The sequence below is a fragment of the Pezoporus flaviventris genome, unplaced genomic scaffold (genome assembly GCF_033815535.1).
Source record: "Pezoporus flaviventris isolate CSIRO_AGI_PZ_B2104156 unplaced genomic scaffold, CSIRO_AGI_Pfla_v1 ptg000045l, whole genome shotgun sequence".
Taxonomy (NCBI): Eukaryota; Metazoa; Chordata; class Aves; order Psittaciformes; family Psittacidae; genus Pezoporus; species Pezoporus flaviventris.
The window spans coordinates 27632831-27648576 of NW_026892593.1; the positions used below are offsets into that span (position 1 = coordinate 27632831).

At 36.5% G+C, this 15746-nt stretch overlaps 1 protein-coding gene across 2 annotated transcripts in view; it reads left to right on the forward strand.

Moving 5' to 3' along the window:
* The window catches only part of TMEM117 (transmembrane protein 117), a 225909-nt gene that overhangs the window by 135337 nt on the left and 74826 nt on the right, over positions 1-15746 (forward strand). For both annotated transcript variants that reach the window (XM_061467794.1, XM_061467793.1), the window contains exon 5: positions 4226-4323. In XM_061467794.1, the coding sequence (XP_061323778.1) occupies positions 4226-4323 (98 nt within the window). The remainder of the gene's footprint in view (positions 1-4225; positions 4324-15746) is intronic.

The window sequence follows — 15746 nt, forward strand, 5'->3', positions numbered from 1 at the left end:
GGCCTACATAAATTATACAGTTGTTCTTAACAGTTATTTATATTTATGAAGTGCCAAGGAATTTCCAATTAAAGTAAAATTATTCTTCTTTTTTGTTGTTTTAGATGTGTGGTTTTTAAAAACAAAATTTATTCAGGAATTATTTCTGCTCCCTTACTCACCTTTTGATATCTCATGTAGCTTTTTACCACAAATGGCTTGTGGGCTAGACACTGGCTTTATGGAGCATTCAATTTGGAAACTGAAAGGAAATGCTAGCATGAGCGGCTTTCCCAAGGTTGAGCCTGAAGTGTATATATACATTTAGTTTTTCTTGTCTTGTTGATGAGCTGTTATCCCTGCATGGATTATGACTATGGCAGAAACTGCTATCAGAATATTCAAAACCTAAATAAAGATCTGCTGTCTAAAAAAGAGACTTTCTGCTTCCTTAGTGGGTGATGAAATAAACATGTGAAGATCAGTAAAGATGGCAATAATTAATATAAACCCCCTCAATGCTTGTATGAAACAAGTTCTGTAACTGCTTTTGGTGGAAATGCAGATGTAAAACAGGGCATGTGCACAAATGCTGAGGATCAGGAGAATAATAGCTTGTAAAAGCAACACCCTGGAAACATTTTATTGGTGGAAAACATGCAAATGCACAAAATAATACTGGAGGCTGTTGTGGAAGCTACAGAAATAAACCATGATATTATTTATCATTCATATTGATCACTGAGTTGTGAGAGCAAATTAATGTTGGTTTTGGGGATTTACCTATTGTGAAAACAATATATGCTGGTAAGACAAGAACAATATGCTGGCTCTCATTAAAATGAAAAAGCAATTAAAGAATAGATTGAAGGGGTCATGTTTTGTTTCATTTATTGCTGTTGCTATGAAAATGCAAGTATTTAAAGAATTTTGTACAATTAATTTAAAGGAGAAATAGCCTAACATGAGCTTGTTTGTTCGCAGGGTAGGAATGAAACTACACTAGGAATTTTAGAAAATGTAGAAAGCAGACAAAACTACTTTAAAATCTAGCGGTGTATTTATAGCTGACTATTAATATTTAGCTTAAAAAATATCATCCACCTTATAGATTAGTAAGGTTGAGTGCAAATATATGTTACATTTGTTTTCAAATATTTACACATTTTGTGTATTTCAAAATGTAGCAGAGTGGATTACAATAAATTAACAGTTATTTCTGAAGGATGTGTAACAAAGTTTTCAACAGTTCTGCTCAACTGCCAAAACAATTTTGTAATTAAAGGCGACATTTCATACTATCATTATGTAGGCCACGGAAGTGTTGAGGTGTGATCTATAGAAGACAGTTTTTTCCCTAACATCTGGATGAAAGAAGCATAAAAGCATTTTTTTGTATAGGTTCCTTTTGTACAGCAAGTGAACAGCTCTGCAGATTTTAAATATCTCAAAGAAGATGAAGACAAAAATGATGGATAGAAACCTTTACTGACTCACTACGAAATGCTTTCCTGGTTTGGTATGTGATTACCGTGATGTAGCACAGTACTGGAAGACTGAGGGATGATAAAGAATTGATGTGTAGTTACTGGGACACCTATATATAGCTCTTACCTACAAGCACATAACAGCAGAGCAAAGGCAGTGTATGCACTCAGTGGTATGCATTAGCTCTCATGGACTTCACACTCTGACTTTCTTCAGGAAATATAATTACCTTAACCTGATTTAGTCCCATTCTCTAGAAAAAATGCATAATTTTCAGAAACACATAAGCAGTGTTGAGTCTTTTCAGAAGACATTGATGAGTTCTTTTGATGAGGAAAGATGTGCTGCATGAAAAAAAGCAACATGCATGCACTTGCCCTGAAAAACTGGTCTTGGACCTGCCCGACACTGTGGCTTCTCTATGATTCCTGAAAACTTCTAGAATTTATGATACTCATTCTTATCAATTAAATTCCTCAGTTGGAGGACTGAAAATAGTGTTTCTTGTGTAAAATTTTTGGGGAGAATGGCAAAGTTTTTCATTTTCATTCCTGAGTATCATCAGTGTTTTCAAATATAGTCCACTAAAATAGAGAGAAGTGTTTTCTGGCCAGTAACTGTGCTGTGAAATACAAAGAGAAAGGCAAAAATACACATTCATGCATCTCTTTATATGAAGTTGTGTAAATTAAATTAAAATTTCTATTTTTTTCTACAAACATCATTCTAACAGCAGCAATACGTTTTTGATGCTCCCATCTAAAACTTATTTACACTAGGACAGTGTTGAGTGCCTTCCGTGAGCCATTTTCCACAGTGACTGTCCTTGACCAAACCAGAAAATTAATTTGATTTCTCTAATGCAAAAGGTAATTGGATTTCTCTTTATAGAATGCATCCCTTTAATGACTGTCTCTGCTTCAGCCAATTTAGCTGCAACCAACCTGACATTGGTCTGGTGTATGACTTTAAACAAATGCCAAAGCTGGGAGATGCAAGACCGACTGTCTGGTATCAGAAGAAACATTTTCTGCCTCATCTTGCCATTTTCCTCAGAAAATGTCTCCTTCTTGAATGTCAGTCTTATGAAACATGCTACTCTAGTAACTGGTCGTAAAGCAGCCAATTGCATCCTCCTAACAAATATAATAAGTATTTCCTAGGAAGCATCTGGAGAAAATTTGAAAGTTGAATAAAACCTCTTGAAATACTTCTTTGCAAGTATTCATTACTATGTAGACTCTTCCTAAGAGAAAAAGGTGCTCCTAAAGTAGTGAAATAAATCTTTACAGAGGTCTTGTTCAGTATTACGTATTTATCAAAATACTTATTTAGGTAATGGGGATCTTATAAAAAGTATCATTGCATGCTGATCTGAGAAAAGTTTTACCTACATAAAATAATTACTAAAGATGGTATTTTGGATACAATCTGTTCTTTCTTCAGGCAAGGATTAATAAAATCCCGGAATATGTATTTCTATTTATTTAACATAGTCATTAACCCTTGGACCCAATCCTTCAGGCTAATATGCTGGGCACTTTAAACCCCAAATGGACTTGGAATGAAAATTTGGAAGTTGAATGTAGTTTATACATAGTCTTAATTTAATCATGGGTCATGTGTTCCTCTTGATAAACACTGTTAATGTTGATTGAAAGTGGTAACTCACACTCTGGATAGTAAACTGGATTTTAAAATCTCTGTATATAAAAAAAATGTAGTGGAAAATAAAACTAAGAAAATTTGACTTCAATTTGAAGTTGTTTCCTTCTGAATCCTTACTAAAAGTTATTTTTATAGAAATCAAAATAGTAATTTTCCACTGTCTACCGATACCAGTGTTAGATAGTAAGAATTTATGTATCTGTATTTTGAAGCAGGTGCTCACCTGTTTCCATTATCTGTTCAGTTATCTCTTGATCTTTACGTATGGGTAGGTTTTCCACTCTTCTGGAGCTTTTGCAAAATGGAATTGATAAGATTACTGTAATGTAAGTTTCAGGGCTTTTTAGTACAGTTAACTTGAAGTAAATGGATATGAAAACACAGCTTCCCAAAGGTGCAAGTGCCTTAGGGGTACTCACCTCCTTCATTTAGCTAAAAGTCTTTTTTAATACTTATGTGTACCACCCAGATGTACTGTATGCGTATGAGTCTCTGGACAGAGAAACAGATGGTCTCTTTAGATAGGAATTATGAGAATGAGAATAAATATTTCATACTTTTAAATTTTGTGCAAGTTTTAAGGGGTCTTTATATCTCTAGTCCCAAGTGTGCTTTTCTTACTGATACTGGGAAGCGAGAGGGGATTGTAAATGACATACAGTGCTAATCCACAGGCTGACACTCCTTGGCTGCAATTCTGATTTCAAGAGTGGAAATTCTGCTGATGCTGCTCTCAGGGAAGAAGGTCCCCTCTCCCAGGTTGGACCAGAAAGCTTCTTAGCCATAGGGGTACATAGCTTATGTACTGTAGGTTGCTGTGACTTTTCGACTAGAACCTCTTCTTTTCTCATCTTTGTAACTCCACAGGTTTTCTTGCTCCTTAAGGATTTGCGTGCATATCTGGGGCAGAATGTGTAGGCCAATAAACTTTGTGATGATGGCAAATAGCATTTTTCTACTGTCAAACTTTTAAAATTATCAGAACTGAAACAGGTGTTCCATACATAAAATAAAGCGCTCTTAAAGTCCTTGTTAGAACTTTCTTTTGGGACACCAATTTATCTGTATATTATTTCTTCTTTCCCTGTAGGTCACAGATATGATGCTTCAGGATAAGCCCTATCCAGACTGGGGAAAGTCTGCCAGAGCTTTCTGGAAGAAGGGAAACATTAGGATCATTTTATTCTGGTAGGAAAATAGTAAAATCAAATTGTTATAAATGAGCCTTTGCTAAACCCTCAAAAAATGTATCTTCTAATTGTCTGTGGCAGTATAAAGAAATAGAATATATGGTTGGAAAAAATTGAAACTTGGTCTAACCAAAAATTATACATTACAAAAGCTGTACCTGAGTGAAAAATTCCCAATCAAAATAGTTGGTGTGAAAATGACTTAAAATTTGATTTATACTGGGTTTTATTATATCTTTGACACTCTTTATAACTGAGTTGCAAAATTTCTGCTGTGTGTTACTGGGTATCTCATTGTCAGTCTTTGTAACTAAGATAAGTGGATATGTTAATTTCTTTTTGTGACTATGAAATTGATTATAGTAATTCTTTGAATTAACACATGAATAGGATTTCAAATTAAGTGAAAAAAAAATCAATGCAAAATAATGTGAGGGATAAGCATTTATTTGACCTTAAATATAGCCTCTTCCAGGTAAATTTAGGCCAAGGATAATTGTTGAAACAGAACACAAATTGTGGTAGGAAAAATAGAAGGTGGAAAATGTTTAGTCTAAGAGGCAGTCGGAAGACCTTAGAGTGGAAGATGAAAGAAACTGCAAAGATTTTCTCAACTGCAATAGAAGCAGAAAAACTCATGAAAATACTAAAGGACCTGCTGGTTTTTAAAGAGCAGATTCACAAGTAATTGTTACAGAGGAGTTGAAAGATGTATTTACATGGATTATGCTACAGAAAATGCAATACTTTTAGGCAGTAAAATTGCATATTTTATTAAATTGAGGCAATTAAATAACACAAATACAAACATTAAAAAGAAAGCAGAATCAGGCTGATTGATAGGCTACAAGCAAGATTTATAAGGAACTGAAGGGGCTGAGCTGATGCAAATTTTAATAGCACTTAAATGCCTACTGAAAAATTGAATATTAAAATTTGGCTATTGTTTTACTTTTGTTGCTTTTTTCCAACAAACTAAAATTATTTTTCTGGTGTGTAAGTTTGAGTTCAGTATCAGCTAAATGGATCGAATACATCATCAATAATGGAATTATGACCAAAATTCTAGATTAATTTCTGCTAAAAGAAGCCAGGGTCTGTCTGATCTGTTAGAACTGTTTGAACATGTCATCAAAGTAATGGATGAGGGAGAAATGGTTGATCTAATTTATTTGGACTTTCAAAAGGCTTTTGACAAAGTTCTTCACTGAAGGCAATTAAGAAAAGTAGTAAGCCCCATGGAGTGTGCTGAACATTTAAGAATCATCTTTGTAGTGTGCACTGAAAGGTATAAATAAAATAATCATGTTCGTAAGACAGGGGAGTCCCATTACTTAACATTAAATTCAGTATTTGCATACGTCATAAATATTAGTGACATGAAAGGATTTAAAGAGAAAGTGAATAATTTGAAAGATATTAGCATAAAAGAGGGATCTTAGAAAGCTAGGTGAAAAAAATAACATGATTGAAAAGTTCATGCTGTGGGGCGGGGAGGCTCAAACAGCTCCTTGTCATTGCAGGAGTGCACAACAAGATTTGATCTCAGTGTCCCAGAGTGTGCAAAAAGGTAAAGCAGATGAATAAAAAAATGCTCAGAGAGGTACCAAGTGGGCTAGCAATCATTCCAGTGTCATATTGTTAAGTCAGCAAGAAACTCAGTCTACAACATCATTGATTTTTTTTACCCTTGTCTGAAGAATAGCATTGTCTGAAAGAGTAGAAAGGAGATTAGTTAAGAGTCAAGAAAAGAATTAATTGCACAAGAAGACTGGAAGAATGGAGAAAGGGTTAAAAGCAAGGTGACAGGGAGATTCCAAATTTATGTGCCAGACATGAAGAACGATAAAACTATTAAAACCACTTCAATATTATTGTGAGAGATCGAGAGATGTTTTCACTTCTGGTTGTGTGAAAAGTTATATAGCGATATCTTCTTTCAAATAATATTCACATTAACATTTCCTACTAGAGTTTTAAAATTGAGATAAAGTAAAAAATGATGGTTGTTCTCATGCATGGTTCTTGTAGTAAAGAGCATGCTCAATGGGGATTTTAAAACCCAAAGGTTGACATAAATGTTTTTGGTTTTAGTTTTAAGCAGTAAAATAAAATAGCCCTGGGCAACAGACTACGTTCTGTAGAGACATTATTTAGATAGCACATGTTAGACATCGATACAATCAGACTTTTTTTCCCCAATGCGTAGGAAAAACAGAAGGAAGAGTTAAATTGTTGATAATATTATGCATGGTAATGTACTATTTGGATTTCATTTAGTATTGCTTAAGCGGTGTGATGTGAGCAGCCTAATTTCTGAAATGTCCTAAGTGAAGCATCCTCAACAGTATGTCCTACGCAGATACTGGTATGCCAAAATCCATTTATTCATGACATTTCCTAGTGGCACACCTGTTTAGCAGAGATAGTGTAATACAGTGCCCTGTATTTTAATTATTCCAAATGTAGATATGTAATGCACAGTTTAAAGCAATTGATGAAACAAAAATATTAGCTACACCCTGGACTTGTTTTAATGTTCTTATCAGTTTTATTTCAGGGTTTACTTTGTAAAATTACAAAATGTCTCTAAACATACCAAGGACGGATTGTCATGGCGATGAAGGTACTATCCACTTGTTTATAACGGTTGACCATGTGACTGCTTTGTGTTTCCTATTTGGAAATATTTTCAGCTCTCCCATGCAACTAATTGGCAAAGGGTTTGGTGTAAATCATTCCCTGGAAATATTGTCAGCAACTGGTTGTTGGCTGCTCCTGAGGGTTCTGGCTGCCTTTTGAATACTTTCACAATCTAATTATTCCAAAGACAGCTCAGCTATCTCAAAAATGTCCACTTGGTATTTGCATTTGTTTAGCACATCGCTGAGGAGTTCATTGACGTGCCGTCTACTTCTTTTACATTGAACGGTTGCATTATTCTTTTACTAAAAGATCTCCACTTTGGTCATTTCCAGCTCTTCTCATGGCTAATTCCACCATCCAGAGGCACCTTTGTGTAATGCTGTTACAGTCTGTGATATATTGCTTAATGATATACTGCTTAGTGATATATTGATTAGTGATTGCACATATGAACCCACTATCTTGCAAAGAAAGCGTATTTTCAAGATGGCTTTTAGAAATCAGAGAGTATCTGGAATCCTGGTGGAATCACTGGGATGGTGCAGACGTGTTAGTGGGTTGCAAAAGAAAGATGCCCAGAGGGAATTAAATATCCACTCCACCTGGCAGTCAGATGAGGCTGTGGTAGAGACAACTGTCTCCAGTGCTCTACGGTTACTGTCATCATTGTAAAGTTACAAGCATGGATTGAAGTAGGCTGATTTATGTTTTTTGGATATGTTTATAATTTGGCTGTTTTAGGAGGGATAAATTATATATCACATAACAGGACTGGTGTTTGAACGAAGCAACAAAAAAAAGCCAGCTTTAAATTAAGCCAAATAAAGATCCTGACAAGACTGATGAGAAGCCAATGGCAGTAATTACTGATAAGTTGAGTAAATAGGACAATATAGAACAGTAGTTATTTTTCATATTGTGTATTAGAGGAAGCAGAGAGAGAGAACTACCATGTAAGAAGACTGATTATTTGTAAATACTTTTTTATTACCCTGGAACATGGAATAAGTCAAATCTACACTAAAGGTCTCTTTTTAGAAGAATTTTTTTTTAAAGGGAGCCACTTTTTAAGACAGAGGAAAGACAAATACATTAAAAATTTGCTGCAAATGGAAGTAATGTAATAGTAATGGGGTGTCTGTTTTTATAGTATTTTTCCAAGTGAACAAACCTGTGCAATATGGAACTTCCTAGACATTATACCGGGGTTTGCTGAGAGCATTATGCGCTCACACATCTGCACAGGAGTAAGCTCTCACTAGCAGTACATGAAGGTGGTGTTAAAAGCAGCTCACACTAACGCCACAGGATGTGCTCAGATTATATAGTCGTCTCCCCCGTTAACGCATAGGTCTCTGCTACCAAGGCCAGTGGTTAACCTCTGCCTAATTGGTGCCTGAAATCACTATCTCCTTGTTACAGTGTCTTCTATGGTGGCCTGCCATATCATGTGAAGAATCAAGCATAGTAGTTGGATAAATTCACCAGGACATCTCTGGGCTGTTGATTAGTAGCTTTATATGCAGTTTGGTTAGTGACCGGAATACTCTCTCTTGGCAAACTGTTCCAACATTAATTGTCCTCAAAACTTTCCAACAGAGGAGGGAAGGAATTATAATGAGCAAGACATAAAGAGTTCTTCAGATGAACTTTTAGCTGTATAGGGAAAAACAGAACATCAACTAAAAGAAATGGATTTACTGGAGGAGAGGAAAAGAGCTGCTGAGGTCTGTGTAACCTGTGAAGAAAAAATTGATATTCAAAGGTAGATTACTAAAATGGGGGAGTGTAGAGATAACAGTGGATTGTGCAGCTGAATACTGATTGCAGGCAGGGTGACAGAATAATATATACTAGCTGAATGTTGAATATGCCAGTAGCAGACTGGAATCCATTTCCACGGTGTCCCTGGCTAGACATTCATTGTATATATATACAATGGGCAATCTTCATCTGTGCAATAATATGTCTTTGACGTAGGACTTCTGTCTGAAATAATACAGAGCACAGACCAGCATGGAGAAGAAGTAAAGTAATATGAAGAAGTGTAAATGTGTGATTCCCTATGTTTGCTGTGTTTGACTTTGCAAACTAGATAATCTATAGTATGTATTTCCATAAGCTCTCTCAGACTTTAATAAAATATAAAACTATACATGCTCAGGAATGTATATTAGTAATCACAGTACTTTAATTCAGGTTTAAAAGCTTTTATTCAAATTAATTTTTCAGAATTTCTACAGAGTACTAATTCATGTACATATGTTTATAGAGGACTCAGTTATACATGGGTTTGTGTATGATTCTTAATTGTACAATATTTTGTAGCCTGGAAGTAGAAGAAACTTCCTTATGACATAGACGGTGACATCTCCCACACAGAAATAAAACATGATTTCTTTGGGAGGTTTTTCTGTTATGCACCTATTTGAATGTTTGCTTTGATAAGTAGTATTTCCATATTCTGTGCTTTCATAGTCAAGATGATAAATGCATACTGGAAAATTCTGTTCTTTTCACATGTATGAAGGTAGTTCATAAATTTGTTTCAAAAGGCTAAAACATCCATAATTTTCGTTATAGGCTGCACTGAGAAAAACTAATTAGACATTATAGCTTTTCAACTTAAATTGCATACTAACCCAACCAGAAAAGGCCCTTTCAATAAGTCTAAGTAAAGGTTTTTGTGATGCAGTCCCACAAATGCAAGAAATAATTTTATCTATAATATAATGCAGATAGATGCACATAGATTATTCTGTTTTGCTATATTGAAGTTTCTAAGTTCATCTGTTCATGCTTTCATATTTAAGTAATTTATCTTGTGAAAAGATACTGACCACTGAATCATATAGAAGATGGGGCAGATTTCATTTCAAATAGTATAAAAGAACAAAAAAATATTTGACAATATTATTGATCCCAGTAAATCTTTTATTCTTATATAATCTCCAAAGTGAATAACTTCCATTTTGATAACAAAGACAATAAATAAATTCCTTCCTTTTAGTCTCAATACAAAATATTCATGAAGGTCCTCCAAAGAGGATTCGTATTGAGTAATCTGACTACTAATCTGGGCAGACACTGTTAAATATATTGTGAGAGGTTATATTTATATGCCAATGAATAGTGGTTGTTACATTTAGTCTGGCAGTCAAGGAGTATGATTGCCATTTGTCAAGAGATAGCTAATATGTTCTTGATAGCATTTATTTAATTTCTGTGCTGGATGTTCTTGGTAAAATATACTGTAAGACTGCAACTGGTTAACATGACAAAATGTTGGAAGTAAATCATCATTATTCAGACCACTGGCCTTACTTTACAAAAACAGTACTTGTGTAAGATTTCTACCTATTTTCAGTTTTCATTTAAGCATCCTATACTATATTTGAAAATGCAGTATATATATGAAAATACTGTATTACCTAAAATAGTCACACAAAAGTTCTTTGTTCAAACCTATGTTTGATCGTGCATGAACTCTCTGGTTCATGTCTTAAGGAATATCCATTTTGATAACAAATTGCTTTTACAGTCCAGTGTGGAAAAATAGCAGTGGTCAAGACTTGACAGAATGGTTGAAGATCAACTACCACATGAGGCTGACCCATTTCTTGGGACTTTTCTAGGAAAAGCCAAGGAGATAGGAGCATCTTGGGAAATGCAGTCAGGGGCATGTTATTCATGGACTAGTAATGCACTGCATGAGAGGTTGATGTTTTGCATGACATTACTTATACATGAGCAGAGAGAATGTAGCCATATGTGAGGGAGTGTGTGTGAAAGTTTCCAATCTGTCTCAACTATCAAGGAAGAAATTTGTATCTTGCCTATGCTAGTCTAGTTTTGGAAAGGCTGTATCATGAATTCTCCCCCACTCTATTTGTGGTAGGAAGAAGAGTGAGACAAATAATTCCTCATCCCACTTTTTTTCTCGGAAGGAAAAGCATTTGAGGGAGAGAAAAATCAAGTTTAGGGAGCTTTGAAATCTCAGATTCAAAAAAATTGCTGCAATTGTGAATTACTTTAGAATGAAGGTTAGGTTTGTTATTTGACTTCTTCAAGTTACATAAAGTAGTCTTTTCCTATTTATTTTTTTCTGTTGGAGACTCCTACAGATGAAACAAAAGCATACGTTGTTTCTTACTTGTATTTGCATGAGTAAGAGCAGGGTTGGCAGAGAGGAGAGTGAGAGTAGCATGGCAGCATTCCTCTCATATGAAGTAGGACACGTGCACACATCTAAGCACAAAGCCACACACTTGGGACAGCAACAGGGGAGAGGAAGGAAGCTCCTAACAGCCCTACACAAACACCATTCCTCTGCTGAGTTCTAGGGTGCAAACATTTCATGTCCTGGGGTGTAAAAAAGATTCATAGAGCAATCTGTCTGAAGAGCAGTTATATTGAAGAGAGAAAGGATCAATTCATTAGCTATCATGGGACTTTGGATTGGGCCCACAGACTTGAGTTTCATCTTTGATTTGGCTTTAAAGACTTTGAACTGCTTTAGTGCATGTGTATTTTATAGCATATCATTTTCCTCAGCCTGTTTAAGCTTTTTGATTTATATTTGGTATCTACTTGCAATTCAATAGCTAATAGCCTGTTAGAAAAATAGCCTGGGTTTATTCCTCCATAATTGCTAGATACCTAAGTATAGCCCTTGCAATTGCATGGATATGGCAACCCATCTTCACCTCTTTTAAAAAGTATGTTTTATTCTATCCCTCTTTGCGAGCAAGGGGTATATCACAAGCAATTGCTAAGAGTATGTTATCCCATGTGCAGCTTTAATAAAGCTTCTTAAAGTGCAGTACCTGCAATGTTTCAGTAATAATGGTACTTCCAAACGAAAATACTTTTAGAAAATCACATAATATGCCAAAACCTGCAAAGCTCTAATTCCTAAATGAAACATTTCCTTATCAGTTTCAAAAGTTCTTTTCTTTGAAACAGGCAGCTGCACTTCTCAGTTCAGGCGCAGAGCCAGTGTAGAAGGGATGTTGCAGCAAGTCCTCTTTTAGCACCTTCTCTTCCCTTTCCACAGTTTCTGCTGAGCAGGAGACACCTCTGCCTCAACCCATGCCCTGTAGAAGATTATCCAGAAGAGCAGAATCACTGATGTGATTGCTTGTTCTCTCAGTGCCTGCTTTTTGCTTAAGTGCTTTCCCTTGCCTCCTCTTTCACGGTGTAAATCTATTTGTTGTTAGCAAAAACAACTTTTTCTATCTTTGGCATTTACAGGTATCCTGGGCTTCGTTCTAGGTCCACTTTAAAGGCAGGATGTCAGATAATACGCATTATGTCATCATGAAGGCAGAAAAAATGCTAAAAATCTGTAACTATATAATCAGATAATTGTGACAGCCCCCCCCAAGACAGAAGTTCCAAGTATTGCAATTAGATCGGCATGCATTTGAATAACATTAGACTGTTATTCATACAGCAGAAAGACTGATTTCAGATTATGAAGGTGGAAATTAACTGTCTTGCATGTTTGCTTCAGTGTGCAGAGGCCTGGTAAAATCATACCCAGAACATGGTTGGTTTGACTCAAACGCAAGATTCTGTGGGAAAACTTTATAGAATCCATCCCACAAATTCATGCTGCATAGAGAAGACACAGGCTCAGCCAGTGGTTTTGTGCACTATGAAAGCCCACAGAGTTCAATGGAGATCAGAAAAGGAGTGTTTCAGCTGCTTGTGCTCACAGCCTGAGTTCATAGACTATGTCATGGCTGGATTCCAAGAATCAATTCAGTTTTGTAAAATAAATGTGATGATTAAAGCAATTAAATTATTTCCCTTCCTGGAATGCTGGAGTGCTTTTTTAAAATCGTATTTCTCCATAATGGCATGTTTAAATTTGTGCCTTAGAGCTTGCTGATGTGATGTACTTAGCTGAAATCCTGACTCATCAAATTTCTGATAGAATCACAGAATGGTTTGTGTTAGAAGTGACCTTAAAGATCATGTAATTCCAACACCTCTGCTATGGGCAGTGACACCTTCCACTAGACCGTGTTGCTCAAAGCCCCATCTAGCCCATCCTTGAACACTGCCAGGGATAGGGCAGCCACAGCTTCTCTGACAGTGGGACAGTGTCAAATGCTTTGCACAAGTCCAGGTAGATGACATCAGTTGCTCCTCTCTTCACCACCAGTGCTGGAACCCCCTTTTACACAGCCACCAGATTTGTCAGGCACGGTTTGCCCTTAGTGAAGCCATATGAATATTCCCATAAATATTGAATATTTACACATTGTGGTCTGGAAAACCCATAGGAATACACAAAAGTACAAAACTTTTTAGCATTCAAGAAATACTGCAAGCAAAGTGTTCCATGGCTTTCAGATCCATGTGAAGAGGCCATTCTGAAAAATTTCCAGATGAAAACAGTTTTAGGGCCTTTGGATTTCATGGGTAACTGGAAGCACTAACACAGTGAAACTGTTCTATTGATGTTAAGAGGATTTTTTAGCAGTGGGGACTGAGAACACTTTCCCTGTGGACACTTTGCATGAGATTGTTACTCTTCCACTGGTTTTGTTGTAGCAGTTGTCATCCATTGAGTGTCTCATTAAACAAAGTTTTATTCCTCTTAATTTCCTGATAGTCCTTGATGACACAACTTCTGCTGTGCTTTGGGCTTCAACAGAATTTTACAAATAGAACTTAGCAGAACTCTCCACCGTATCAACCCTTTCTACTGGTGCAAACAGCCAAACAAAGAGCAATACTTATAGTTCCAGGGACATCACAGTTTGAGATCCAAAGTGCTGCACAGGACTAGAATGTGGCTGTGCCGATGCTGAGTTACTTTGTAAGTGGTTATGCTTTAAAAGAAGGGAGAAAAATGGCTTGTTATGTCAAACTTCAGTTATTTAGGGCTAACAGAAAAATGATGAGAGACTTCGTGTTTTTCAGACTGGACATAAAGGTGGAACAGGAACGTATTTAAATGCCAGACCATACCCTATCCCATTCTGTCCCCTTCAGATCTTTATACCCCATGGCCTCTATCAGAATAGAGCCATTTCAATAAAAATGAAAATTTAATTAAAAATAATATTGCAGGATGTGCTTAACATAACTATATATATATCAATGTACATATGATTAATTAGTCCTTGTATAAAACCTCCAATTACATGAAAGGGGCATTTCTTTTCTCTCTTACTTGCTTTTCTACTTTAAAAAATGAGTAGGGTTGTAAAATTAAAAGAATTTCTTGACAGCTATCTTAATCAAAACTTTACCTATTTTAGGCTGCACAACAAATGAGAATATTGTTGCTATATTTTTATTTCAAATAAAAGCTCCTGAGCCTTTCTTCATTTTGTACATTGGCAAACTGCATGATGCGTAAAACATGCAGGATATTTGTTTTCTTTTTCTTTACTTTCTCATTCCGGATGGTTACTTTTCATTTAAATGGATTGGGTTTAATTTGTCTTTGAATTTATACATATTTGTTGGAACTTAGAGTAATGAAGTGCCCTCAGGTATCTCTACTATAAATGGAAACAGATAATAAATTTCTAACTTTGAGTAAATTAATTTCTTATGAACAACCACCCATGGCCATTGTTTCAAAACAGCTATTAAAAAGGCTCTCACTTGGGCCCTCCATTGTGCCAATATTGTGCAGCCCGAGAGCAAGTGAACTCTCTGCCCCAGGGAGGTTAGTGTCTGGAATTAGAATTTTAAGAAGAAAAATGGCACAGAGATGAGCAAAATCCCTTGTCTACAAATGCAGATTTGCTGCTCACAAAAGTAGCGCGTCAGTAAAAACAATGGCCCTTGACACATGCTCAGCTTTCAGATATTTGCATGCTTTGACCTGACCTCATTTATTCAAATATTCAAGGCCAATTGGCATAGTGCAGGAAGCATAGGTCTTGGGCAAGGAAATAGAGTGAAGCAATGTTTTCAATGACAGTAAACAAGCTGAAAATCTCTTATTTGACTTTTAAATGATATATTGAGCTGAAAGAGCTGGAATTTATGTGGGAAACATCTTTCAATTGAATATATTTCTTATGGAGAATCTGGAGGATGAAATCACATGCAATGGCAATGTCATTTTTAATCCATTTGTTCTCAGGACGAATCTTCTCTCAAAGGCAGGCCCAGTTTTCTTGTCTAAGCTTCTCTGCACTATTCTGTAGCCCTGCAGAGAAGGGCTTGGGGGTATTGGTTGATGAGAAAATGAACATGAGCTGGCTTCAGCGTGCGCTCACAGCCCAGAAAGCCAACCGTATCCTGGGCTGCATCAAAAGGAGCGTGACCAGCAGGTCCAAGGAGGTGATCCTGCCCCTCTACTCTGCTCTCATGAGACCTCACCTGGAGTATTGTGTGCAGTTCTGGTGTCCTCAACATAAAAAGGACATGGAACTGTTGGAACAAGTCCAGAGGAGGGACACGAGGATGATCAGGGGACTGGGGCACCTCCCATGTGAAGATAGGCTGAGAAAGTTGGGGCTGTTCAGCCTGGAGAAGAGAAGGCTGTGTGGAGACCTCATAGCAGCCTTCCAGTATCTGAAGGGGGATTATAAGGTTGCCAAAGAGGGGCTCTTTGTCAGGGACTGTAGCAATAGGACAAGGTGTAATGGATTCAAACTTAAACAGAAGTTCAGGTTAGATATAAGGAAGAAGTTCTTTACTGTGAGGGTGGTGAGGCACTGGATCAGGCTGCCCGGAGAAGTGCTAAATGCTCCGTCCCTGGTGGTTTCAAGGCCAAGTTGGACAAAGCCTTGGGCTACA